A 26663-nucleotide genomic window follows, 5' to 3' on the forward strand; every position below is an offset into this window, starting at 1 on the left:
TATTTGAGCAGCTGCTTCATTTTATAATTATTGAAAATATAATTATCCTCTCACTGTTTCTTAGATTTTACAGATAAACCCACGATATTCCCCGTGCAAATTATTGCAGGAATGCATGTGAGATTAAGGTGCACTTTCAACACAACATGCATTGGAACAGCACCCACCCTAACCTGGGACACTCCTACCATCGTACGTGGATTGGTCTCAAACACTATAACTCAGCATGGTGTCACTCTGACCTATACTTCTGTTCTGAGCCTGACACCATTACTCAGACACCAGGGACAATCTCTAACCTGCAGAGTGAGTTATTCAACCGTTTCATCAGAGCAGACCTTCGTACTGACAGTGCAATGTAAGTATCAACGCAGCACTCCCTCAGCACTGACCTTCCAACAGTGTGGCACTCCCTCAGCACTGACCTTCCAACAGTGCGGCACTCCCTCAGCACTGACCTTCCAACAGTGCGGCACTCCCTCAGCACTGACCTTCCAACAGTGCTGTCCTCCTTCACTACTGACTCTCCAACAGTGCAGCACACCCTCAGCACTGACCCTCCAACAGTGCGGCACTCCCTCAGCACTGACCTTCCAACAGTGCAGCACACCCTCAGCACTGACCTTCCAACAGTGTGGCACTCCCTCAGCACTGACCTTCCAACAGTGCTGTCCTCCTTCACTACTGACTCTCCAACAGTGCGGTACTCCCTCAGCACTGACCTTCCGACAGTGCGGCACTCCCTCAGCACTGACCTTCCGACAGTGCGGCACTCCCTCAGCACTGACCTTCCGACAGTGCCCACTCCCCCAGCACTGACCTTCCAACAATGCTGCACTCCTTCAGTACTGACTCCAACAGTGTGGTCCTCCATCAGCACTGATCTTCCGACAGTGCTGTACTCCTTCAGTACTGACTCTCCAACAGTGTGGCACTCCCTCAGCACTGATCTTCCGACAGTGCTGTACTCCTTCAGTACTGACTCTCCAACAGTGTGGTCCTCCATCAGCACTGACATTTCGACAGTGAGGCACTCCCTCAACACTTACCTTCCAACAGTGCGGCACTCCCATAGCACTGATCTTCCAACGGTGCTGCACTCCTTCAGTATTGACTCTAACAGTGTGGTCCTCCATCAGCACTGACACTCCGACAGTGAGGCACTCCCTCAACACTGACCTTCCAACAGTGCAGCACTTCCTCAGTACTGTTCCTCCGACAGTGTGGAACTCCCTCAGTAATAACCCTCTGACAGTGCGGTGCTCCCTCAGTACTGATCTTCCAACAGTGCAGAGCTCCCTCAACACTGACCTTCAGACAATGTGGCACTCCCTCAGTACTGACCTTCTGCCAATGCAGCACTCCCTCATTACTGACCCTCCAACAATGCAGCACTCCCTCAGCACTGACCCTACAACAGTGCGGCACTCCCTCAGCACTGACCCTCCAACAGTGCGGCACTCCCTCAGCACTGACCCTCCAACAATGCGGCACTCCCTCAGCACTGACCCTCCGACAGTGCAGCACTCCCTCAGTACTGACCCTCTGACAATGCGGCACTCCCTCAGTACTGACCCTCCAACAATGCGGCACTACCTCAGCACTGACCCTCCAACAATGCGGCACTACCTCAGCACTGACACTCCGACAGTGAGGCACTCCCTCAGCACTGACCCTCCAACAGTGCAGCACTCCCTCAGCACTGACCCTCCAACAGTGCGGCACTATTGTGCTCCCTGCGTGCTGACCCTATGAGTTTGCTGTCACCCCTCGACTTGAACTATAGTGTCTGCCTGGATGACATACTTTGTGTCAAAAGAACCCGGATTAATATTATACCTTTCACAATCTGTGGGTCTCCAATAGAGTCTTGCTCTGTCCTGGGATTGCTCACAATATTCTCTTCCTTTGTTTTTAGATGCACCAGAGGATCTCACAATTACCTCCCTCAATAGGATGAAAGATTCATCAATCAGTACAATCAAGGGGGAGTCTGCAGTGATAATCTGCTCTGTCAGGAGCTTCCCAGCTTCTAACCTGATGTGGAGACATCTTAATGCCATCATGAATAGAACAAGTTTCAGCAATGAGCTGTGGTTGGTGATTCCTAATGTTACATCCAGGGAGGCTGGAGACTATCAGTGTGTGGCAGAGAATGAACATGGAACAGTGGAAGACTCCCTAACTATCACTGTGGAATGTGAGTGTACACAGACTTCAATCTTTCTGACACAGGTGGAGGGACAAGCGAAAACACGCAAATACAGGGATGACACAGACAGAAGAACACATTAAAGGACCAGACATCAATGTGTATGCACATACACACACCCACTTGTGCACAAACTGACATTCTGTCATGAATCTTGTCCAATGTTTACATTACTTTCATTATTTGGAAACAGAGATCCATGGATTTGGGTCAGTTCTCTGATGGGCTTGTTTATTTACAAAACCAGAACGTCAGTTTGCAATAGTGAAGTCACAGTGTTAATTCTAAGAAATCACGTGTCTGCAATCGATGACCTGGAACTGCCGTTGTAGTGGTAGATTAGATTCCCAACAGTGTGGAAACAGGCCCTTCAGCCCAACAAGTCCACACCAACCCTCCAAAGAGTAACCCACCCAGACTCATTTCTCTCTGAATAATGCACCTAACACTATGGGCAATTTAGCATGGTCAATTCACCTGGCCTGCACATCATTGGACTGTGGGAGGAAACCCACGCAGACACAGGGAGAATGTGCAAACTCCACACAGACAGTCACCTGAGGCTGGAATCAAACCTGGGACCCTGGTGCTATGAGGTAGTAGTGCTAACCATTGAGCCACCGTGCATGAAACAATTATTCTGTTTAGTTTATAACAGGCAAGGTAAATATATCAAGGCTCTCTGTTTAGTTTTGACATCAGAGCAGAGACACAGCAGAGTTGAATTCAAAAAGTTGAACGGCTTCTCCTGACAGCAGATCCAGTGCAAACAATCAGCTCAGCAGAAGGGGTTTCTAGTCTGTGAAGCTTCTTATCCAGGAGAGTTTGAGTAAAAAGCATCAAGTGTTTAGATTGAGCAGGTTCAGGCCTCCATAACTTTGAGAGACTTAAGGCCAGCAGACGTGGGAAGGAATTATAAAATAAACACCAGACTTCAGAGTAAACAAAATTAGTAAACTAATGATTTCAAGAGCTGAAAGAGAATGACATTTCTCTGGAATGAGAGTCTCTGTAACGACAGTGTGATGAAACAGGTTGGAATTTTGTTCTGCTGATTATTTTAAGAGCTTCCTATTTGTTTTCTGTATAAATATAGCTTTCTTTGGCAGTAGACAGCTTGCATATTGCTGGGAAAAAAAATCACATTTTGTTAAAAGTCTTTCATCTTACACTCATCAGGACAGTTTGCAAGAATGCAAATTCAAGGAGGAAACCAACTTTTATTGTGCATGAGAGGATTGGTTTGACGAATGGACTTAATGATAGTGGTGTGACATGGAAGATTCAGAGTGTCATATATAAAGCTGAGGAACAGACCCTATGGTCCAACCAATCCATGCTGACCATAATCCCAAACTGAACTAGTCCCACCTAGCTGAACCCACCCAAGCTGGAGAAGGTTCAGAAGAGATTTACCAGAATGTTGCGGGAATGGACAGTTTGGTTATCAGCAGAGCTGGATAGGCTGGGACTTACTTCACTGGAGTGTAGGAGGTTGAGAGGTGACCTGACAAAGGTTTATAAAATCATGAGGGTAGAGATAAGATGAGTGGCAGGTGTCTTTTCCCCCAGGGAGGGGAATTTCTAGGCTGGGGGGCATGTTTTTAAGGTGAAAGGAGAAAGGTTTTAGAAAGACATGGGGGACAATTCCTTTACACTGAGAGTGGTTCATATGTGGAATGAACTTTGAGAGGAAGTGGTGGATAACTGCAGCATTGAAAAGACATTTGGATAAGCACATGAATAAGAAATGTTTGGAGGGACATGGGTCAAGCGCAGGCAGATGGGACTCGTTTCGTTTGGGATTAAGGTCAGTATGGACTGGTCTGTTTCCATGCTGTAGGACTCTACAATGTGTCACTTTTTATTCTTTCTGCTATAATTGACAATTTCACCCATTGTACCTCGTATGTTACTCTCTTCATCTGTCTATACTCTTTGTAGGTTATGTTTGTCTTTCTCAGAACTTACTTTCCTACTTATCTTCTTGTCAACAGTAAATTTAGTTACCGCATGTTCAATTCCTTCATTCAAATCATTTCTAGAAATTGTGAACATTTGAGGACCCAACACCAGTCCCTTGTGACACACTGCTGGTGACAATCTGGGGAGAGAAAGCAGTGTTGTGGTTTCAGGTCTAGTAGCCCTTCATCAGAACTCCCTCTGTCTGTGTGACATGCAGCGAGGTGTTGACCGACTAGGATAGCCATTCTCCTGCAGGATGGCCTAGATACATCCTTTTTCAGCATTAAACTTCTTTAATGAACATTACAAGAATTTTCATAATGTCTGATGGTCAGTTTAGCCTGAGGATCAGCACACCTCAGGGAAGAGGAGAGGATGAGAAGGCTGCACTCTCATAGTAGGAGAAAGTGAGGACTGCAGCTGCTGGAGAGTCAGAGTCGAGAAGTGTGGCGGTGAAAAAGCACAACACATCAGGCAGTATCTAAGGACCAGGAGAGACGACATAAGCCCAAAATAAACTCGGTTGCTGTGGGAATTAAACCTTTGCTGTTAGTTCAGTGTACATCACAGACCATGCATCCAGCTAACTGAGCTAACCAACCCCCAGCATCAACTGCAGTTACTGTGAAAGTCTCGGCTCCTCAAACTTGTCCCCCTCACTTGAGATGTGGTGACCTCACCACCAGGTTGTCTCTCTGTAATGAGACAGGAGTCCTGCCATCCTTTGAGTCAATGCTGACTTCAACACTCACATGCACACTCAAACACTCTCTCGCACACACACTCTCACACATTCTTTCAAACACACTCACACACTCTCTTACACACATTCTCACACAATCACTGTCACGCTGTCATGTACACGCACATTCTCACACACATGCTCTCTCACACATTCTCTATCTCACACACACGCATATTCTCACACATACTCACTCTCAAACACACACTCTCATGCACACCCAGTTTACATAGTCTGTGTCTACTGTAAATGTGACATTGCACCTTAGATTAAGATGAAGGTGACAGAGATCCATAGAGACAGCAGGTTCAGAGAGATGAACAATGGAGTCTTCCTGTGCTGTGTGATTGCTCACAACATTCTCTTCCTTTGCTCTTAGATGCGCCAGAGAATCTCACAATTACTTCCCTTGACGGGATTAAAAATTCATCAATCACTATAACTGAGGGAGATTCTGTTTTGATAACCTGCTGTGTCAAGAGCTTCCCAGCTTCAAACCTGATGTGGAAACATCTTGGTGTCACAATGTACAGCACAAGTTCCCACAATGAGCTGTGGTTGGAGATTCCTCACGTTACTCCCCGAGACACTGGAGACCATCGGTGTGTGGCGCAGAATGAGCATGGAACAATGGAAGGCTCCTTATCCATCACAGTACAATGTGAGACCTGCTGTTACATCTGTTCATTGTTACAATGTGTATGTAAGTTAGCTCACTGAGCTGGAAGGTTTGTTTTCAGATGTTTTGTCACCATGACTAGGTAATATCATCAGTGAGTATCTCTGGTGAAGCGCTGGTGGTATGGCCTCTCTTTATAGGTCTTGATTTTTTAAGGTGGATGATGTCATTCCGGTTTTTTTTTCAAGGGAAGGTAGTGAGCGTCTAAATTGATGTGGTTGTTGATGGAGTTCTGGCTGGAATGCCATGCCTCTAAGAATTCTCATGCATGTCTTTGTTCCATCTGTCATAGAGCGTGTTCTGTCCCAGTCAAAGTGGTGTCCTTCTTTGTCTGTATGTGTGGAAACTAATGAGAGTGGGTCGTGTCTTTTGGTGACTAGTTGGTGTTTGTGTATCCTTGTGCCGAGCTTCCTGCTTGTTTGTCCAATGTAGTGGTTTTGTTTTACAGTTCTTGCATGGTACTTTGTAAATGACATTGGTTTTGTTGGTAGTAGCTAATGGATCCCAGACGTATAAATAGAAACATGCCACCACTACTTCATCAGAGGCTCTCAATGATGATGTTTCCTAGTCATGGTGACAAAACATCTGGAAACAAATCTTTCAGCTCAGTGATGTAACTTATATACATATCCTCAACCTGAGCTATAAATCTTCTCAAACATTGCCAACTGTTACAATATCTTTAGATGAGTTCTTGGTATTGTCTTGTTTCCTCTTTGAATTTCTTCAAGCTTCTCTCATCCCACTGTCTGATTTGATTTTTATCCTTTTCTATTTTGTCCACAATTCCTCCAACAGTTGTTTCTGAGACAAGGGTCATTCTTCATCGCTATGTCTGTGTCTTCATGTCTGTGCTTATCTATCTCACTCTAACTGGACGTAACACCACTTTTGGCTCCTGATCTTCCAGTCTTTATCGAAGCCACTCACTTGTCTTGCTCTCTACCAGCTGAATCCGAATGTCCTCGCCGATACCTGCATTTTAAAATCTGTAACCCACCTCTTTCCACTTTCTTCAGAATCCGATTCTCTTATCCATCGAGTATGACCCTCTGCATTAGTGACTGCTCCCGGTGTTTTATCAACTTCAGGCTGATGTTTTTAGATGTTGAGACTGAAATAACTGGGTACGATGTTTGTTGCTGTTTGTTTCTAACCCACATTTCAGTCCTAGGTGTAACTTGGGTGTTTAACATAGACCCAAGTATTATCCACTCTCCTGACCTCAGTGCACCCAGTCTTGATATCCCCATTACCACTTAGCACCATTCTGTGTGGTAGTCCAGTTCATGTCCAGTTCATATGTCTCTCTGAGCCTTTTGTCTGGGTCTACTGTATTCACCAGCTCCTCCTTTGTTCTGTTTGTGTGTGTGGTATCGTCTGCCAACCAGAGATTCGACAGCTATATCTCGACAAACAAATTAATATCCCCAGGAGACAGGCAGGTGAATATGCTTAAAAACAGATACAAATACTTCAACACGCCTTCCTCTTTTAATACACTCCTTATACTCACCCTCTGTGGACATGCTTTGGGTCAGTGGCTGAAGAGATCCTTGTCTGAAGCAGATGATAAATAAGAAAACAAAGTCAAGGAGCAGAAATACCCCATTCAGCCCATCGAGTCTGCTTCGCTACTCAGTGAGGGCACGGTTGATCTGAGGATGCTCCATTCCACTTTTCTGGCATAGCCTTAGATTGCCTCACTAATTAAAATGCTGACTATCTGAATGTACTTAATGACCCTGTAGCAAAGAATTCACAGATTCACTACCCAAGAGAGAAAAATAAATCCTGCTCTTGTCTGTCCTAACTGGGGAGCTCCGTGCTCTAAAATTATGTCCCTCTGGTCCGAGGTGCTCCCATGTGGGGAAAGAAACTTCTACATCTTTCCTGTCAAGTCCCCCTGGCCTCCTACATGTTTCAATAAGGTCGCCTCTCATTCTTTGAAACGCCAGTGTATACATGCCCAACCTATTTAGCGTCTCCTCATAAAATAATCCCTCCACACCTGGGATCAGTTGAGTGAACCTTCTCTGGACTGTCCCCAGTATAGCTTTCCTTAGATAGGGCCCCCCAACCTATTCACTATAATCCAGCTGTGATCTGCTTTGTCTGTTGTGAAGTTTTAGCAAAACCTCCTTAATTTTACACTCCATTCCCTTTAAAGTAAAGGACCATATTCCATTTGCCTTCCCTGTTACTTGCTGAACTTGGATTTAGATTTATTTGAGATGTATACCCAAGGACCAATTTATTACAAATCTAAATCTAAATCCACTGGCTCTCCTTTATCTATCCTGCTTGGTACTTCCTCAGAGAATTCTGAGATATTTGTTAGACATGACTTTCTCTTCCTTGGGCCATGTGGTCAGCATGGACAAGTTGGACCAAAGGGTCTGTTTCCATGCTGCACATCTCAATGATTCTATGACCCCCCCCAAATCCCTCCATGTTGCAGCTTTCTGTGTTTTTTTCTCCATTTAAATGGCACTGAGCTTATCTAATCTTGCAGCCAAAATGCACAATCCCACACCTTCCCATATTATATTCCACCTGACATATTTTTGCCCACCAGTTCAGTCTGTCTGTATTCCTCTACAGGCTCTTTTTGCCATTCTTACCACGTGCCTGCCCACCTGTCTTTACATTGCTTGCAAATTTGGTTATAGTGCCTTCACCATCATCATCCGTACCATTGACATTTATTGTAAATAATTGCACCCCAGTATTGATCCTTGTAGCATTTCACTTGTTACAGATTGCCAGTCTGAAACTGCTTCCAGCCCCATCCTAACCCTCAGTTTTTTACGAGTTAGTCAATCCTCTCTGCGGGTGAATTTCCAATCTCTAACACCATGGGCTCTTAATGAGTTGAACCTTATCAAGCAACTTCTGAAAATCCAAATGTATTACATCCATTGCCTCTGCTTTATCTCTCCTGCTGGTTACCTTCTCAAAGAATTCTGAGATATTGTTAAGACATGATTTTCTCTCCCTTGGGCCATGATCATTCTGTTAGATCGTGTTTTGTTTTTCTAAACACTGTGCCATTACAGCCTTTCAAATAGGCTCTAAAATGTTCCTAATAACAAATGTTACCTCACTAGCTCACAATTATCTGACTTTGGTCTCCTTCCCTTTTACAATAAAGATGTTACACTGGCAGTATTCCTAATCTCTGGAATTTTTCCCAGAAAATGAGCAAGGGATTTCCAGAGCGTAGGGCTCCAGGCAGTTGAAGGTGGAGCAGTGGATATCAGAAAATACTCACGAGGCTGGAAGAGTGTGGAGATCTCAGAGGGTCACAGTCTATGGGGATTAGCTGCTGATTCTCCTCACTTCTTTTTGCAGATCCCCCACAGGAGACCACAGTGTCCATCAGTGGAGCATCAGGTGGGATCAGAGAGGGGCAGAATGTCACATTAACCTGCTCCAGTGAAAGTGTCCCACCAATATCTCACTACAGTTGGTTTAGGACTGAGGGAACCACCAGCATCCAGTTAAACACAAGCAGCCAGATTCTCTCCATCGCTCCAGTCACACGAGGGAATATTGCAGGGTTCTACTGCACAGTGACAAACCCATTGGGCAACAGCAGCTCCAACATGACTCACCTGAATGTGGAATGTAAGCTTTTTACTGTCTGTCTGTCTCTCCTTAACAGGGACTGTCTGTCTGGCAGCAGCTTACTTACTGTAGTTTAGATTACAGTAACCTCCTCACTGCTATAACCTGTCCTTCAATGAGATACACAGAGTGATATCAGGATAGGCAACTAACAGCTCAAAGAGGGAGGCTTTTAAGCAGCATCTTAAATGAGGAGATAGAGACAGAAAGAACAGTGGAGAGGTTTAGAAGGGGAATATTCCAGCTAAGAGGCACAGCAGCTGAAGAGTCAAGATTGTGTTGCTGGGAAAGCAGAGCAGGTCAGGCAGCATCCAAGGAGCAGGAGAATCGACATTTCGGGCGTAAGCCCTTCATCAGGAATGTCGATTCTCCTGCTCCTCGGATGCTGCCTGACCTGCTGTGATTTCTCAGCAACACACTCTCGACTCTGATCTCCAGCATCTGCAGTCCTCACTTTCTCACAGCAGCTGAAGACATGACTGCCAGTGACAGACGAATGGATATCAGAAGAGCCTTGAGGGATCAAAATTGTAGGAAGGTAGGGATAGCCAAGGGTTAATGGGAACTGGAGGAGGTGACCTGGGAGAGATGTAGGGGCTGCAGGAGGGACAGAGATAGGGAGGGATGTAGGGGCTGGAGGAGGTGACAGAGATAGGGAGGGATGTAGGGGCTGCAGGAGGTGACAGAGATGGGGAGGGATGTAGGGGATGGAGGAGGTGACAGATGGGGAGGGATGTAGGGGCTGCAGGAGGTGACAGAGATGGGGAGGGATGTAGGGGCTGCAGGAGGTGACAGAGATGGGGAGGGATGTAGGGGCTGGAGGAGGTGACAGATAGGGAGGGATGTAGGGGCTGCAGGAGGTGACAGAGATGGGGAGGGATGTAGGGGCTGCAGGAGGTGACAGAGATGGGGAGGGATATAGGGGATGGAGGATGTGACAGAGATGGGGCTGGAGGAGGTGACAGAGATGGGGAGGGATATGGGGATGGAGGATGTGACAGAGATGGGGAGGGATGTAGGGGCTGGAGGAGGTGACAGAGATGGGGAGGGATGTAGGGGCTGGAGGAGGTCACACTGAGAGTAAGGAGCTTTGGTCAGTTGAGGTCAGGGGGTAATGGTTGAATGATTGGCCAGGACAGTGTTGTGATGCTCGAGAATTGGGGAATTTGTGACAGTTGGCAAGAGTTTAGGTGTTACCGTTCTATCTTACATTCTAACTCTGCTAGTCTTGATTACTTTCTGTCCTTCCCACCTCAGATAAGCCAGAAATTTCTCAAGAATCGAAATGTGCAGAGAGGGCAGAGGGGATCACCTGCGTCTGTGCGGCCAACTCCAACCCTCCGGCAAATATCACCTGGCACCTTTCCCATGCCAACCTCAGCGGTAACCAAACACATGGAGGGTTTATGTCTGAGCAGCTCCGAGAGGGGCATCTGGTGAAGGGATTCCTGATCCTGATGGGACACCAGGATGAAGAGGAAGTGGTGGTATTCTGCTCAGTTCAAAACCCCCACGGGACATCCTTGTTCAAGGCCTACCAGTGGCTCAAAGGTGGGATCGATCTCTGTTTGACACCCACACAATTCTAGACTCCCCTTCCTCACCCTCTCCACGTGTCTACTTCCTTTCAGATGCTCTTTCCCACCAGCCTCTTTGACCAACACGTCTTCATGTGATTGACACAATACTGGATACAATTTGAGTCACGCCATTGAGAGGAAAAATGTCTGGAAGCAGTACCTTCACGCAAACAGAGGGGTGGGAAATCTGCTACTGTGACCAACATACCTCCCCACCCGCCTCCCAAAATATCTTTCTTTCATTGAAAATAAATGTAGAAGAGAGGAGACTAGTGTAGCTGCCCTGCTAATAATTTAGAATTCTAGTAGGTGACTTGATTGAAGTTTGATAATATTGAGGAGACCAGACATAAGTGGACCAAGAGAATCTGGTCCACTTATCATGATGTCCAGGACTCGAGGACAGAGCTTAAACATTGGACGGGGCTTTTTGACAGTGAAATGTGTTAGCATACAAAGTTGCTCAATGTTTGGAACTGTCTTCCGCAACTGGCAATTGGTCAATTGGTGAAAGTAATGATACTAGGCGAAAGTGAGGAGGGCAGATGCTGATGATTCCTGATGAAGGGCTCCTGCCTGAAACGTCGATTTTGCTGCTCCTCAGATGCGCTTTTCCAGCACCACTCTAATCTTGAAGGTGATGATACATCTCGACTGGTAACGTTAGCTTGCTCTCTCTCCGTAGATGCTTCCCTGACCCACTGTGGTCTCCAGCACTTTAGATTTTCAGTAGAGATTTCCCTGATTGTTTGTTTGTCTGCCTGTCTGAACTTTTTCAAGTGCGAGTGGAGGAATATTCATCAAAGTTTGACCCACAATGTCATTGTGTCCTGAGGTTTATAAACATAGGCACAGAGTGTAAAGTTAAGGAAGTGATGCGATACCTCTACAAATCATTGGTCAAGCCACATTTGGAGTATTGTGTTCATTTATGGGCACGTGTTTTGAGGAAGGATGTGAAAGCTGTGGAGAGAGTGGAAGGAGACTTTATTTTTCGTAGAATCCCTATCGTACATAAACAGACCATTCAGCCCAGCAGATCCATACCAACCCTCTTAATAGCATCTGACCCAGACCCATCTCCCTAACCTGTTCCTTCAACTCCCATGGCTCACTCACCTAACCTGCACATCCCTGGTCACTATGGGACAATTTCCCATTGCCAATCCACCCTAACCTGCACATCCCTGGTCACTATGGGACAATTTCCCATGGCCAATCCACCCTAACCTGCACATCCCTGGGCACTGTGGGACAATTTCCCATGGTCAGTCCACCCAAACCTACACATCCCTGGACACTATGGGACAATTTTCCATGGTCAGTCCACCCAAACCTACACATCCCTGGACACTATGGGACAATTTTCCATGGCCAATCCACCCTAACCTGCACATCCCTGGACACTATGGGACAATTTAGCATGCCAATCCACTCTAACCTGCACATCTTTAGACTGTAGGAGGAAACTGGAGCACCCGGAGGAAATCCAAGCAGACACGGGGAGAATGTGCAAACATTTAATTCCCCAGGAGTGGAATCAAACTGAGTTCTCTGGCACTATAAGGCAGCAGTGCTAACCACTGAGCCACCATGCTGCTGAAATTTGCCACAATAATACTAGAAATAAGGGATTTCAGATACAAGGGAAGATTAGAGAAATTGGGCTTATTCTCATTGGAGCAGAAAGGACATAAGAAATTACCTGACTGAGGTGTTCATAGTTATCAACAATTTTCCTTTTGAAAGGAAGGACGTGTTGGCATTGGAGATAGTCCAGGAGAGGTTTACAAGAGTGATCCTGGAGGTGAAAGGCATAACATATAAGGAGTGGTTGAGGACACCACGTCTGTACTCGATGGAGTTTAGAAGGATGAGGTGGAGGATCTGATTGAAATGTACAGGATACGGAGAAAACTTAATAGAGTGGACATGGAGAAGATTTTTCCACTAGTAGGAAAGACTAGGACCCGAGGGCACAACCTGAGTGATGGGACGACCCTTTAGAACTGAGATATGGAGGAATTTCTTCAGCCGGACAGTGGGGAATCTGTGGGACTCATTGCTACACAGGGCTGTGGAGCCCAAATCATCAAATGGCTTTAAGACTGAGATAGATAGGTTCTTAATGAGTAAGGGGATCAGGGGTTACAGGGAGAAGGGCAGGCAAGAGAGAGTGAGGAACATATAAACCATAATCGAATGGTGGAGCAGACCTGATGGCATGAGTGGCGTAACTCTGCCCCTTTCTCTTGTGGACTGATGATCTACCTCTCAAATCCTCTCAGAATCTTGTACATTTCAATAAGGTCACCTGTCGTTCTTCAAAACCCCAGTGGGCGGTACGGTGGCTCAGTGGTTAGCACTGCTTCCTCACAACGCCAGGAACCTGGGTTTGATTCCACCCTCTGGCGACTGTCTGTGTGGAGTTTGCACATTCTCCCCGTGTCTGCGTGGATTTCCTCCGGGTGCTCCAGTTTTCTCCCACAGTCCAAAGATGTGCGGGTCAGATGCATTGGCCATGGGAAATTGCCCATAGTGATAGGTGCATTAGTCAGGGTAAATATAGGCTAGGGGAATGGGTCTGGGTGGGTTACTCTTTGGCGGGTTGGTGTGAACTTGTTGGGCTGAAGGACCTGTTTCCATTCTGTAGAGAATCTAATCTCAGTTCAGGTGATTGGCCATGCTAAGCTGCCCATCGTGTTCAGGGATGTGCAGGTTAGGTACATCAGTCAGCGGAAATGTAAAGTAATCAGGTAGGGAATGGATCTGGGTGGATTACTCTTTGGAGGGTCGGCGTGGACTTGTTGGGCCGGAGGGCCTGTTTCACACATTGTAGGGATTCTATGATTCTAATGAGTACAGGCCCAACTGAATCAGCCTCTCCTCACAAGACAATCCCTCCATATGTAATATCAGCTGAGTGAACTTTCTCTGGTGCTGGACTATCCTTCCTGAGATAAGGGACCCCAAACTGTTCATTGTATTTCCAGTTGCCTAGTGCCTTCCATCATTGTGGTGGAAAGTCCCAACTCATACACTCTGTTCCCTTTGGAATAAAGGCCAGCATTTCATTTTCCTTTCCCTATTACCTGCTGAACTTGGATGCTAACTGAAACAAGGCTGCCAATTCGTGCACAGCAAGATCCCACAAATGTGATAATGAGCTGACCATCAACTGCTTCAATGAGCTTGAGTTGTTGCCTTGACAGAGATTACGAGGTGGGTCACGAATGTCCTGCAAGTGAAGGAAACCTGCCTCATCCCAGTCTGTGTGCACAGGTGACTCCAGCCTCTGAACTCCTGCCTCGGTTTGTGTGGTTCAGGTAAAAAAAAAGCCCTCCTCCTTCCCAAGGGGCAATAAATGTCAACATTGCTGAAGAATAAATATTTAAAAACAGAGTGAATTGCTCCTCAATGTACACCAGGCCATCATTCCAAAACTGTTTTTACAGGTAGAAATTCCAAGAAATGGACATTGGGATTAGTCGTGGCTGGAATCGTATTGAGTGTTTTCCTGGCTGGAATCTTAATTTTCCTGTGCATGCGAAAGTAAGTGTGGATGCTTCATTCAATCTTACTCTGAATATTTATTTCCATTTTCTTTCAACCAAGCGGTGACTGGTCCCAGGCATAAAGCAGTTCCTCTGTAAGTGGTCCCAATGTCCCTATGATCTGGAGTGAGCCTTTCATTGTTGTGTGTCCAGATCAATAGCTATGAGTAGTTGGGAAGGAGGTGGATGCAAATTCAAGAGGAACTTCCAACTGTGTGACAGTATCTACGCTGCGCTGACTCTCTGATGTACAATAACTACACTGTGATATTGTGCTATTGCAGGAGAAAGCCAGCGAATAAGGAGGCACCTTCAAAGACCAATGACGCTGTAATGATCTACAGTCAAATCTCGGTGAAGCACAAGGTACAGAGGCTGTTTGCACTCATCCCAAACCATCGGTCTCAGCATGTCCCAGACAAACAGTTAACCATGGATTCTCACCTATGGAGTCAACATGGGCTGAGCCAATCGAGCTCTCTCTCTGAAATAGCAGGTTGTAGTCTCAACATCGCACAGCTGAAGGCTTGAACAGTACGTCACGTCTGCACAATCGAAGTGTCAGCACTGAGGGAGTGCCACACTGTCGGAGGGTCAGTGCTGAGGGAGTGGGCACTGTCGGAGGGTCAGCATTGAGGGAGCACCGCACTGTCGGAGGGTCAGTGCTGAGGGAGTGCCGCACTGGCGGAGGGTCATTGCTGAGGGAGTGGGCACTGTCGGAGGGTCAGCACTGAGGGAGCACCGCACTGTCGGAGGGTCAGTGCTGAGATAGCGTCGCACTGTCAGAGGGTCAGTGCTGAAGGAGTGGGCATTGTCAGAGGGTCAGTGCTGAGGGAGTGCCACACTGTCAGAGGGTCAGTGCTGAGGGAGTGGGCACTGTCAGAGGGTCAGTGCTGAGGGAGTGGGCACTGTCAGAGGGTCAGCACTGAGGAGTGGGCACTGTCGGAGGGTCAGCACTGAGGGAGCGCCGCACTGTCGGAGGGTCAGTACTGAGGGAGTGGGCACTGTCAGAGGGTCAGAACTGAGGGAGCGCCGCACTGTCGGAGGGTCAGTGCTGAGGGAGTGGGCACTGTCGGAGGGTCAACACTGAGGGAGCACCACACTGTCGGTCAGTACTGAGGGAGTGGGCACTGTCGGAGGGTCAGCACTGAGGGAGCACCGCACTGTCAGAGGGTCAGTGCTGAGGGAGTGGGCACTGTCGGAGGGTCAACACTGAGGGAGCACCGCACTGTCGGAGGGTCAGCACTGAGGGAGTGCCGCACTATCGGAGGGTCAGTGCTGAGGGAGTGGGCACTGTCGGAGGGTCAGCATTGAGGGAGCACCACACTGTCGGAGGGTCAGTGCTGAGGGAGTGGGCACTGTCGGAGGGTCAGCATTGAGGGAGCACCGCACTGTCGGAGGGTCAGTGCTGAGGTAGCGTTGCACTGTCAGAGGGTCAGTGCTGAGGGAGTGGGCACGGTCGGAGGGTCATTGCTGAGGGAGTTGGCACGGTCGGAGGGTCATTGCTGAGGGAGTTGGCACGGTCGGAGGGTCAGTGCTGAGGGAGTGGGCATGGTCGGAGGGTCAGTACTGAGGGAGTGGGCACGGTCGGAGGATCAGTGCTGAGGGAGCGCCGCACTTTTATTCTGCCCTTCAGATGAGTCGTTAAACTGACAAGAATTACCTCTCTGGCAGGTGTAAAAGAATCCATGGCCACTCTTAGGAATTAAAGCTGTGATGGTCTCTCACTGGTGTCCTGAACCTCTGGCTAAATTTTGAAAGAAATAATCTGGTTCAGTGACCCTTTTCTGTTTGCAAGAGATTGCCATGTGCTAGATTTTGTACATTAGAACTGTGGTGACACTTTAAGTAAAATATCTTTCAATTGGCTGTGAAGTTTCGAGGGTTATGTTTCAGTCTCAGAACTGTGAAAGACAAGGTGACACCAACTGAACCATGACTTACTCTTTTGCGGCTGTGCAGTAATTTAAACCCGTTCCTGCCAGTAAATGAAATCTGTTCCCATTTCTCTGCAGGGTTCACGGAACAGGATACTTACTGACCCTCAGATCCCAACCAGGGACACAGCTGGAGAGATTCGACAAGCTCGCCAGCATGTCTTTGGAGGTCCAGTGGGAGAAGCCGCTACACACCCTGATGGAACTGAGGACGTTGTCTATGCCAATACCAACTTGTCAAAGCTGCCCTGCGGTGACGGGACCATACAGAGGGGCGAGGAAACAGAATACGCAGAGATCAGATTCCAGCCCCAAACCGAGGGAAAAACAGGGAGGAACATGTGAGGGGTAGTTGCAGCTGTTAAGGTTAAATAACAATGAAGAGAAAATGACATTGTCTAACTTTGTTCTGAGACTGGAACACTCCACTTCGAGCTTTGCAGTTTCTAAAACACTGAGAAATTACACAAAGTCTTCAGCTTCTGTACACGTGATTAAACCACTCAGACACATCTGTGCCCATGCATTTATCGTAAATGCCACATCCTGGAGAATAATGTTTGTAGGAGAAACTTTGTAGGAATAATGTTTGTAGGAGAAAGTTTGGAGGAATAATGTTTGTAGGGGAAAGTTTGGAGGAATAATGTTTGTAGGGGAAAGTTTGTTGCAATAATGTTGTACCCAGGATAGTGCTTCCTATTCTCACACGCCCTTCCTCTGAGCTAACTTCATACTGAAATAACTGCACAAAGGCCAGCTTCCTGTCACCACGTTCCCTTTTATTTACATGCGCAAAGCATGCCACTGATCCAGTTCCCTCAGAGCCAGCTCTTGGAGTTAACACAACGCCCTGAAACTCCTGTTTATGTCTGTCAGCCCAGGCTCCCTGTTTGGGGCTGTTAAACTGGTCCAGTCTGTGGGATCCACCTGGCTGACGTTGTGAGAATCAGTGCATCCCTCCCCTTTTAATTCCGGGGATGTAGACCTGTAGCCTTCTGCTTGTAGTCTCTCCTCGGGTATTTTCGCTCTGGGTCTGGTTCCTCAGACTCAGCCTTGTCCCAAACCGTAGCCCATCTCTCGCACCCGGAACACCTTGGAAGAAATGTATCCTCTTCTTCACACACTAAAGGCGTGAAGACTCAGTGGGTCTCTTTTGCTACCTCGAGTCTGCCTACCAGCAACAACTACAATGGCTCGCTGGCCTGGATTCAGTGAAAATTTGAATCCTTTAGCTGAGGCTTGGTTTTGTTTGGGGTTTTGGTGTGGGCTGACCTAGAGTCCCTCTGTTCAGGATGTGTCCTGAGTGAGGCTGTGCAGTTGCCTTCACTCAAGTGACGTTCCCCAAGCTCAGTCGGACTGGCGAGGGTGTCCACTTCCATCAGAATATCCTGTTAATCATGTGCTCCACTGGCCATTTTCCAATGATAACTCCAGTTGTAATGCCTGTTTGAAATTCCAGTTGGGCTTCAGCGAGGAGGTGTTTTTGCATGTTTAATCATTAATCCCATGTACCAAACACTCTGTCAGCATCTCATTAAGGGTTAAACCAGAGTCACCAGAGCCAGTCATCTTAACCTCAACAAAAATCCAGACATGGATTCCCCTGGTAAAACCAATAGTGTCTCAGAATCAGAGGAGGCTTGGGGTTGTATTATTCCTCAATTAAATCCATCAATTGGAAATGTTTTAATATGTGATGCCTCAGGATACATGCGGCTCCTAATAACCGAAAAAGCTGCAGATCCACAAGCTGTCAGGAGAACTACTCGTTGCTTTCCATCTCCACCAGTGTCAGTAGCCTGGAAAAATCAACACATTCTTTCCACACACTGGGCCCAGTCTTCAACAACAGGATCGAATGAGTCAAGTTTCCCAAATAATGGCATGATGTCAGAAGTGATTACACCAGCTCAAAGACAACCATTGTGAGTGACTTTCTTCAGGAATGTGCATAACTCTCATCGCCACTGAAATAACTCCATAGAAACCGGTATCCTGTCACCAAGTCTCCCTTTATTTACACATAGAGAGATTTTGACACAGATCTAGTTTCCTCGGAGCCAGCTCTCAGAGTGAAGAGAATATCCGACACTGCTGTTTCTGTCTGTCAGCCAGGGCTCCTTGATTGGAATGGGTGAACAGCCCCAATCAGGGAACTCAGATTCAGGAGCTTTACCTGGCTGACCTTATTACACACACTGTATGACTTCTCATGGAAATTTCCCATGTAAACATGTCACGCTGCAATGACATCTTCCTGCCACTGGTGATGCTGAGTGATCATTATTTTGGTTTTCTCAGACACTGGCAGTAACCATCCTGTTCTTTTTAACCAGGTCCATTGGGGATTGGAGGGTCCTTATGATCCTGACTGAGCAAGGTTCCAACATCCTCCTCCTCCCTTCAGCTGTGGTAACCCTCGGGTTAAGGTCTCCAAGTCGGAGGGTCCACACTGTTGGAGGGTCAGTGCTATGGGAGTGCCGCACTGTCAGAGGGTTAATTCTGAGGGAGTGCCGCGCACTGTCGGAGGGTCAGTGCTGAGGGAGTGCCGCAGTGTCGGAGGGTCAGTGCTGAGGGAGTGCCGCTGTGTCGGAGAGTCGGTGCTGAGGGAGTGCCGCACTGTCAGAGTGTCAGTGCTGTGGGAGGGTCAGTGCCGAAGGGTTGCCATACTGTCGGAAGATCAGTGTTGAGGAAGCAAGCACTGTTGGAGGGTCAGTGTTGAGCGAGCACCGCACTGTCAGAGGGTCAGCACTGAGGGAGCACCACACTGTCGGAGGATCATGCTGAGCGAGCGGGCACAGTTGAAGGGTCAGTGCTGAGGGAATGCTGCATTGTCGGAGGATTGGTACTGAGGGAGCGCCGCACTGTTGAACAGTGAGAGCTGAGGGAGTGCAGCAATGTCACTGGGTCAGTTCTAAGGAAGCGCTGTACTATCAGAGGGTCAGTGCTGAGGGAGCACCACACTGTCGGAGGGTCAGTGCTGAGGGAGCACCACACTGTCGGAGGGTCAGTGCTGAGGGAGTGGGCACTGTCGGAGGGTCAGTGCTGAGGGAGTGGGCACTGTCGGAGGGTCAATGCTGAGGGAATGCTGCACTGTCGGAGGGGCAGTGCTGAGGGAATGCTGCACTGTCGGAGGGTCAGCACTGAGGGAGTGCCGCACTGTCGGAGGGTCAATGCTGAGGGAGCGTCACACTGTTGGAGGGTCAGTGCTGAGGGAGTGCTGCAGCGTCGGAGGGTCAGTGCTGAGGGAGTGCCGCACTGTCAGAAGGTCAGTGTCGAGGGAGTGCTGCATTGTTGGAGGGTCAGTGCTGACGGGGAGTTGAGGGAACACTGCAGTGTCGGAGGGTCAGTGCTGAGGGAGCGGGCACTGTCGAAGGTCAGTGCTAAGGGAGCAGGCACTGTCGGAGGGTCAGTGCTGAGGGAGTGCAGCAGTGTCAGAGGGTCAGTGCTGAGAGAGCGGGCACTGTCGGAAAGTCAGTGCTGAGGGAGTGGGCACTGTCAGAGGGTCAGTGCTGAGGGAGCGCTGCACTGTCGGAGGGTCAGTGCTGAGGGTGTGCTGCAGTGTCGAAGGGTCAGTGCTGAGGGAGCGGGCACTGTCAGAGGGTCAGTGCTGAGGGAGTGGGCACTGTCAGAGGGTCAGTGCTGAGGGAGTGGGCACTGTCAGAGGGTCAGTGCTAAGGGAGCGCTGCACTGTCGGAGGGTCAGTGCTGAGGGAGCGGGCACTGTCAGAGGGTCAGTGCTGAGGGAGTGGGCACTGTCGGAGTGTCAGTGCTGAGGGAGTGGGCACTGTCAGAGGGTCAGTGCTAAGGGAGTGCTGCAGTGTCGTAAGGACAGTGCTGAGGGAGCGCTTCACTGTTGGACGGTCAGTGCTGAGGGAGTGCCGCACTTTCGGAGGGTCAGTGCTGAGGGAGTGGGCACTGTCGGAGGGTCAGTGCTGAGGGAGCGGGCACTGTCAGAGGGTCAGTGCTGACGGGGAGTTGAGGGAACACTGCAGTGTCGGAGGGTCAGTGCTGAGGGAGCGGGCACTGTCGAAGGTCAGTGCTAAGGGAGCGCTGCACTGTCGGAGGGTCAGTGCTGAGGGTGTGCTGCAGTGTCGAAGGGTCAGTGCTGAGGGAGCGGGCACTGTCGGAGGGTCAGTGGTGAGGGAGTGGGCACTGTCAGAGGGTCAGTGCTAAGGGAGCGCTGCACTGTCGGAGGGTCAGTGCTGAGGGAGTGGGCACTGTCGGAGTGTCAGTGCTGAGGGAGTGGGCACTGTCGGAGGGTCAGTGCTGAGGGAGTGGGCACTGTCGGAGGGTCAGTGCTAAGGGAGCGCTGCACTGTCGGAGGGTCAGTGCTGAGGGAGTGGGCACTGTCAGAGGGTCAGTGATGAGGGAGTGGGCACTGTCGGAGGGTCTGTGCTGTGGGAGTGGGCACTGTCAGAGGGTCAGTGCTGAGGGAGTGGGCACTGTCAGAGGGTCAGTGCTAAGGGAGTGCTGCAGTGTCGTAGGGACAGTGCTGAGGGAGCGCTTCTCTGTTGGACGGTCAGTGCTGAGGGAGTGCCGCACTTTCGGAGGGTCAGTGCTGAGGGAGTGGGCACTGTCGGGGGGTCAGTGCAGAGGGAGCGGGCACTGTCGGGGGGTCAGTGCAGAGGGAGTGGGCACTGTCGGGGGGTCAGTGCAGAGGGAGCGGGCACTGTCCGGGGGGGGGTCAGTGCTGAGGGAGAGCTTCACTGTTGGACAATCAGTGCAGAGGGAGTACTGAATTGGCAGGAATGGACAGTGTCTGAGTAGTCTCTGAAAGGATGTGAGGCCTGGCCGTCACCATAGTTCTGTTTATAGAGTTTTGCTCTGCGCCATTTGATTATTCCAATTCCTACATGACTGCAGCAACCACTATTAAAGCTTTGAAGCTCTTGCAGACGTGCTGTTTATTTCAAAAATATATATTATTCATAAAAAACCTTACATAACATACATAGTGACTGAGCAGTTCAATTCTGAACAGCGCTTACAAATGCAGAATAAGCAAACCAAAGACATCTCGTTTATTTAAATCTGTGTATGCATGCAGGTGAGACAGTAGGAGGGTCCGATAACTGAACAGACCCCCATTTCCCTTCGGCAGGGAGCTGCCCCAAACTTTCATGTGTCCCTCAGCATGTAGCCAGGAGCTTGGAACGTGCCCGTCTGCAACACCCCCTTCGGGTGAACACCTTGTTCTGGATAACCAGTACGTTCCAGGCAGAGCAAAGAGTGTCTTTCTCTGAGTTGATGGTCCTCCAGGCACAGTCGATGTTTGACTTGGTGTGTATTCCAGGGGACATACTGGAGAGTGCAGACTCCCACATCACAGAGGTGGATGAAGTGTCCTTGTTATATGGTCAGGCTAACTCTCTCTGTGTCTGTGCACCGCTGCTGCTGTGGGTGTGGTTTGTATTCACTCAGGGTGGTTCAGTGCTGACAGGTGGGGGAGGGATGGAAGCAGGTAAAACACAGTTTTGTTTTTCCCAAGTCCTGTCACGGAACTACGATTTAAATATTGCCCAGTCAGAGAACAGCTTTGCAAACTTCATTTATTCATCCAGTCAGGCGTCTGCAAACAAAGTGGAACGTGCAGTGTTCCTGCTCCACACTGCCCTCCTTCCAGCCCCCTTTTCATCTCCTTCTTTTCCTTACCCTTGTGGAAATCGACAGGATAGATCTCCCAATCCCGGTGGGAGCGAATCCCACGTTTCTCCCTCTCACTCCCTGTGGGAATGAGTCCCACATTCTCCGCCAACACCTTATGGGTCAATCCTGCATTCCCTCCCTCCCCACTCACTGTGGAATCTCGTCCTACATTTTCCCCCTCCACTCCCTGTGGGAACGTGTCCTACATTCCTCCCATACTCACTGCAGGAGTGAGTCCTACATTCCCTCCCACTCCACGTGAGGTTGAATCCACATTCCCCCCCGACAACTCCCTGTGGGAGTCAGTCCCACATTTCCCCACCCCCACTCCCTGTGGGAGTCGGTCCCACTTTCCCCTCCCCACTCCCTGTGGGAGTCAGTCCCACATTTCCCCTCCCCACTCCCTGTGGGAGTCAGTCCCACATTCCCGACTCCCACATCTCCCCCCAACGACTCCATGTGTGAGTGAATCCCACATTAACCGCATACCCCCCCCCCTTCCCCCCTCCCACAATTCCCTGTGTGAGCATAATTAAGTTGGGATGTTTTTGGATTTTCTAATAGATTAAATTATTCTGTATTCTTTGCTCTTTAGTTTGTGTGTTCAGTTGGTAATCTTGGAAATAAACTCTGTTTTATTTAAAACGAGGTGGTTGGGTCAGCAGCATCTATCCAGGTTACACCCACTTAAAACAATCAGCAAAGTTCGGGTCTGGGCTACTTTGTTGAAATGTTTTGAGGAGGTCTGGTCTGGCCTGCTCCATTACTCTTACTAATCCCCCAACCCCATTTCTTGATTTAAGTTGAGGAACGTTGGCAAGTGAGGAGACAATGTCAAATGAGCATCTCTCATACGGGTCAGGAGAGACCTAGGGAATGACGACTTATCACCTGCAAGGCTGGGGTGCGGATAGGCACATGATGGGAGCTGTCCTCTCAACACTTCAATAAGGTAACACCCCTTTTCAAATTGTAGCTGAAAACATAGATTCCCAGTGGCTTTTTAGTGACAGCAGTCAACAGATCAGCGCACTTTTCTGCTGCACTATGAATTGTTCCCTCTGTGTTCCTGAATCTGTCCTGACGAGACAATGTCAGCCTATTGCTAAGCAACTGGGAGCACAAACACAGAGGTACAGAACCCGAATATTTTATTTTAACATAAAGATTAAATGTAGAGCCAGTGTGATTCTGCCAGTCTGGATGTCTGTGTGTGTGTGTGTGTGTGTGTGTGTGTGTGTGTGTCTGTGTATGTGTGTGTCTGTATATGTGTGTGAGTGTGCGTATGTCTATGTGTGTATGTATGTCTCTGCATGTGTACGTCAGTGTGTGTGTGTCAGTGTGTGTATCAGTATGTGTGAGTGCATGCAAGTGTGTGCATCAGTGTGTGTGTGTCTGTGTGCGTAGGTGTGTGTGTCTGTATGTGCATTATTGTGTGTGCGTGTGCGTGGGTGTGTGTGTGCATTATTGTGTGTGTCTGTGTGTGTGCGCATGGGTGTGTGTGCATTATTGTGTGTCTGTGTGTGTGCGCATGGGTGTGTGTGCATTATTGTGTGTGTCTGTGTGTGTGCACGTGGGTGTGTGTGCATTATTGTGTGTCTGTGTGTGTGTGCGTGGGTGTGTGTGTCTGTGTGTGCATTATTGTGTGTGTGTGTGTGTGCGTGGGTGTCTGTGTCTGTGTGTGTGTGTGTGAGTGTGAGACTGTGTATGTGTGTGAGAAATTCCCCAGATACCTGATACCACTGAGTGTAGCAAAATGTGGAGCCAATAGCCAAAGACTATTCAGCTCTTCACCGCTCGGCCCACATGAAGGGAGGTACAACAACAACATTCAGGCCCATAGCGCCCATAAAACATCAGCGGGCAGCGACAGAGGGGCACCAGTCGCGAACGCAGAGACACTTGAGGTCACTGGGTCCAAACGCTGAGACAGAGAGGTCAAATTTTAAGGAGGGTCTTAAAGGAAGGGGTAGAATGGAGGAGGTTTTTGGGAGGGAATTCCAGACTTCAGGAACCACAGGCTGCTGAAGGCAGGGGGTGTAGGGGCTGGAGCGGGTTACAGAGATAGGGAGGGGGTGTAGGGGCTGGAGGAGGTTACAGAGATAGGGAGGGGGTGTAGGGGATGGAGGGGGTTACAGAGACAGGGAGGGTGTGTAGGGGCTGGAGGGGGTTACAGAGATAGGGAGGGGGTGTAGGGGCTGGAGGGGGTTACAGAGATAGGGAGGGAGTGTAGGGGCTGGAGGAGGTTACAGAGATAGGGAGGGGGTGTAGGGGCTGGAGGAGGTTACAGAGGTAGGGAGGGGGTGTAGGGGCTGGAGGGGGTTACAGAGATAGGGAGGGAGTGTAGGGGCTGGAGGGGGTTACAGAGATAGGGAGGGGGTGTATGGGCTGCGGGGGTTACAGAGATAGGGAGGGGGTGTAGGGGATGGAGGGGGTTACAGAGACAGGGAGAGTGTGTAGGGTCTGGAGGGGGTTACAGAGATAGGCAGGGGGTGTAGGGGCTGGAGGGGGTTACAGAGATAGGGAGGGGGTGTAGGGGCTGGAGGGGGTTACAGAGATAGGGAGGGGGTGTAGGGGCTGGAGGAGGTTACAGTGATAGGGAGGGGGTGTAGGGGCTGGAGGGGGTTACAGAGATAGGGAGGGGGTGTAGGGGATGGATGAGGTTACAGAGATAGGGAGGGGGTGTAGGGGATGGAGGGGGTTACAGAGATAGGGAGGGGGTGTAGAAGGGTTGGAGCCTGTGACTCCCTGAGAATGGAGACGATCGATCGTGTGCTGGTGACCGTGTTAGGGTGAAACCCACTGGTGTCAGTAATCCCCGTCTCTGTCCCTCCCCTTCCCCATAGCCCTCACCTTGGCCTGTCTCAGTCCTGAGCGAACGCTCACTCGCCCCAGAACATGACGTTCGCCTCCATCCCTCTCTCTCTCTCTCTCTCCACCTCTCTGTGCAGAGACTGTCAGGCCTGAAGGCCTATTGAGCAATTTCTGCCTCAGATACCGGAATTGGAGCGTCTGCAGTTGTAGGTTTTGGTTTTAATCTGGCAGAGGACTCAGTATCTGCCACAAAACCTCAAGTGTTTCCCAGAATAGAGAAATTGTGGTTCTAGTGTTAGTGAAACTGTCTTTAGTGGTATTTGTCAGGCCCTCAGACCGGTGTCTGTACTCTTTCTCACTCTCCCTCCCTCTCCCTCTCTCTCTCTCTCTCTCTTTCTCTCTCTCTCACACACAGGTTGGAAGGGGGTTGAGGGGGTCACACAGATAGGAAGGGGGTGGAGGGGGGTTACACAGATAGGAAGGGGGTTGAGGGGGTCACACAGATGGGAAGGGGTGAAGGGGGGTCACACAGATAGGAAGGGGGTGGAGGGGGGTTACACAGATGGGAAGGGGGTGGAGGGGGGTTACACAGATAGGAAGGGGGTGTAGGGGGGTCACACAGATGGGAAGGGGGTTGAGGGGGTCACACAGATGGGAAGGGGGTGGAGGGGGGTCACACAGATAGGAAGGGGATTGAGGGGGTCACACAGATAGGAAGGGGGTGGAGGGGGGTCACACAGATAGGAAGGGGATTGAGGGGGTCACACAGATAGGAAGGGGGTGGAGGGGGGTTACACAGATGGGAAGGGGTGGAGGGGGGTTACACAGTTAGGAAGGGGGTGTAGGGGGGTCACACAGATGGGAAGGGGGTGTAGGGGGGTCACACAGATGGGAAGTGGGTGTAGGGGGGTCACACAGATAGGAAGGGGGTGTAGGGGGGTCACACAGATGGGAAGGGGTGGAGGGGGGTCACACAGATAGGAAGGGGGTGTACGGGGGTCACACAGATGGGAAGGGGTGAAGGGGGGTCACACAGATGGGAAGGGGTGAAGGGGGGGTCACACAGATGGGAAGGGGGTGTAGGGGGTTCACACAGATGGGAAGGGGGTTGAGGGGGTCACACAGATGGGAAGGGGGTGTAGGGGGGTCACACAGATGGGAAGGGGTGAAGGGGGGGTCACACAGATGGGAAGGGGGTGTAGGGGGTTCACACAGATGGGAAGGGGGTTGAGGGGGTCACACAGATGGGAAGGGGGTGTAGGGGGGTCACACAGATAGGAAGGGGATTGAGGGGGTCACACAGATAGGAAGGGGGTGTAGGGGGGTCACACAGATGGGAAGGGGGTGTAGGGGGGTCACACAGATGGGAAGGGGGTTGAGGGGGTCACACAGATGGGAAGGGGGTGTAGGGGGGTCACACAGATGGGAAGGGGTGGAGGGGGGTCACACAGATAGGAAGGGGGTGTAGGGGGGTCACACAGATGGGAAGGGGTGAAGGGGGGGTCACACAGATGGGAAGGGGGTGTAGGGGGTTCACACAGATGGGAAGGGGGTTGAGGGGGTCACACAGATGGGAAGGGGGTGGAGGGGGGTCACACAGATAGGAAGTGGGTGTAGGGGGGTCACACAGATGGGAAGGGGTGGACGGGGGTCACACAGATGGGAAGGGGATTGAGGGGGTCACACAGGAAGGGGGTGGAGGGGGTCACATAGATAGGAAAGGAGTGGAGGGGGGTCACAGGTTTGAGGACCCTCAGGGTAAATCACCCCCGGTCACTTCTCTCTCAAATGAGGGAGCAGTCCCAATGGTCTGGTAAGACCAGGAGGGAGAGGGAGGGGGGAGGAGAGGGTGATATGTGAGGTGACGGTGAGGGTGGGTGAGGGGGAGGTGGGTGAGAG

At 49.8% G+C, this 26663-nt stretch overlaps 1 protein-coding gene across 4 annotated transcripts in view; it reads left to right on the top strand.

The window, feature by feature from the left end:
- Positions 1 to 16814, top strand: part of LOC132833927 (sialic acid-binding Ig-like lectin 10) — a 71950-nt gene extending 55136 nt beyond the window's left edge. For all 4 annotated transcript variants that reach the window (XM_060852594.1, XM_060852593.1, XM_060852590.1 and 1 more), the window contains exons 5-12: positions 65 to 358; positions 1919 to 2200; positions 5299 to 5580; positions 8956 to 9231; positions 10489 to 10782; positions 14267 to 14363; positions 14650 to 14731; positions 16381 to 16814. In XM_060852594.1, the coding sequence (XP_060708577.1) occupies positions 65 to 358; positions 1919 to 2200; positions 5299 to 5580; positions 8956 to 9231; positions 10489 to 10782; positions 14267 to 14363; positions 14650 to 14731; positions 16381 to 16647 (1874 nt within the window). In that variant the 3' untranslated portion in view covers positions 16648 to 16814. The remainder of the gene's footprint in view (positions 1 to 64; positions 359 to 1918; positions 2201 to 5298; positions 5581 to 8955; positions 9232 to 10488; positions 10783 to 14266; positions 14364 to 14649; positions 14732 to 16380) is intronic.
- Positions 16815 to 26663: the final 9849 nt, after the last annotated feature.

This window comes from Hemiscyllium ocellatum, chromosome 38 (genome assembly GCF_020745735.1).
Source record: "Hemiscyllium ocellatum isolate sHemOce1 chromosome 38, sHemOce1.pat.X.cur, whole genome shotgun sequence".
Taxonomy (NCBI): domain Eukaryota; kingdom Metazoa; phylum Chordata; class Chondrichthyes; order Orectolobiformes; family Hemiscylliidae; genus Hemiscyllium; species Hemiscyllium ocellatum.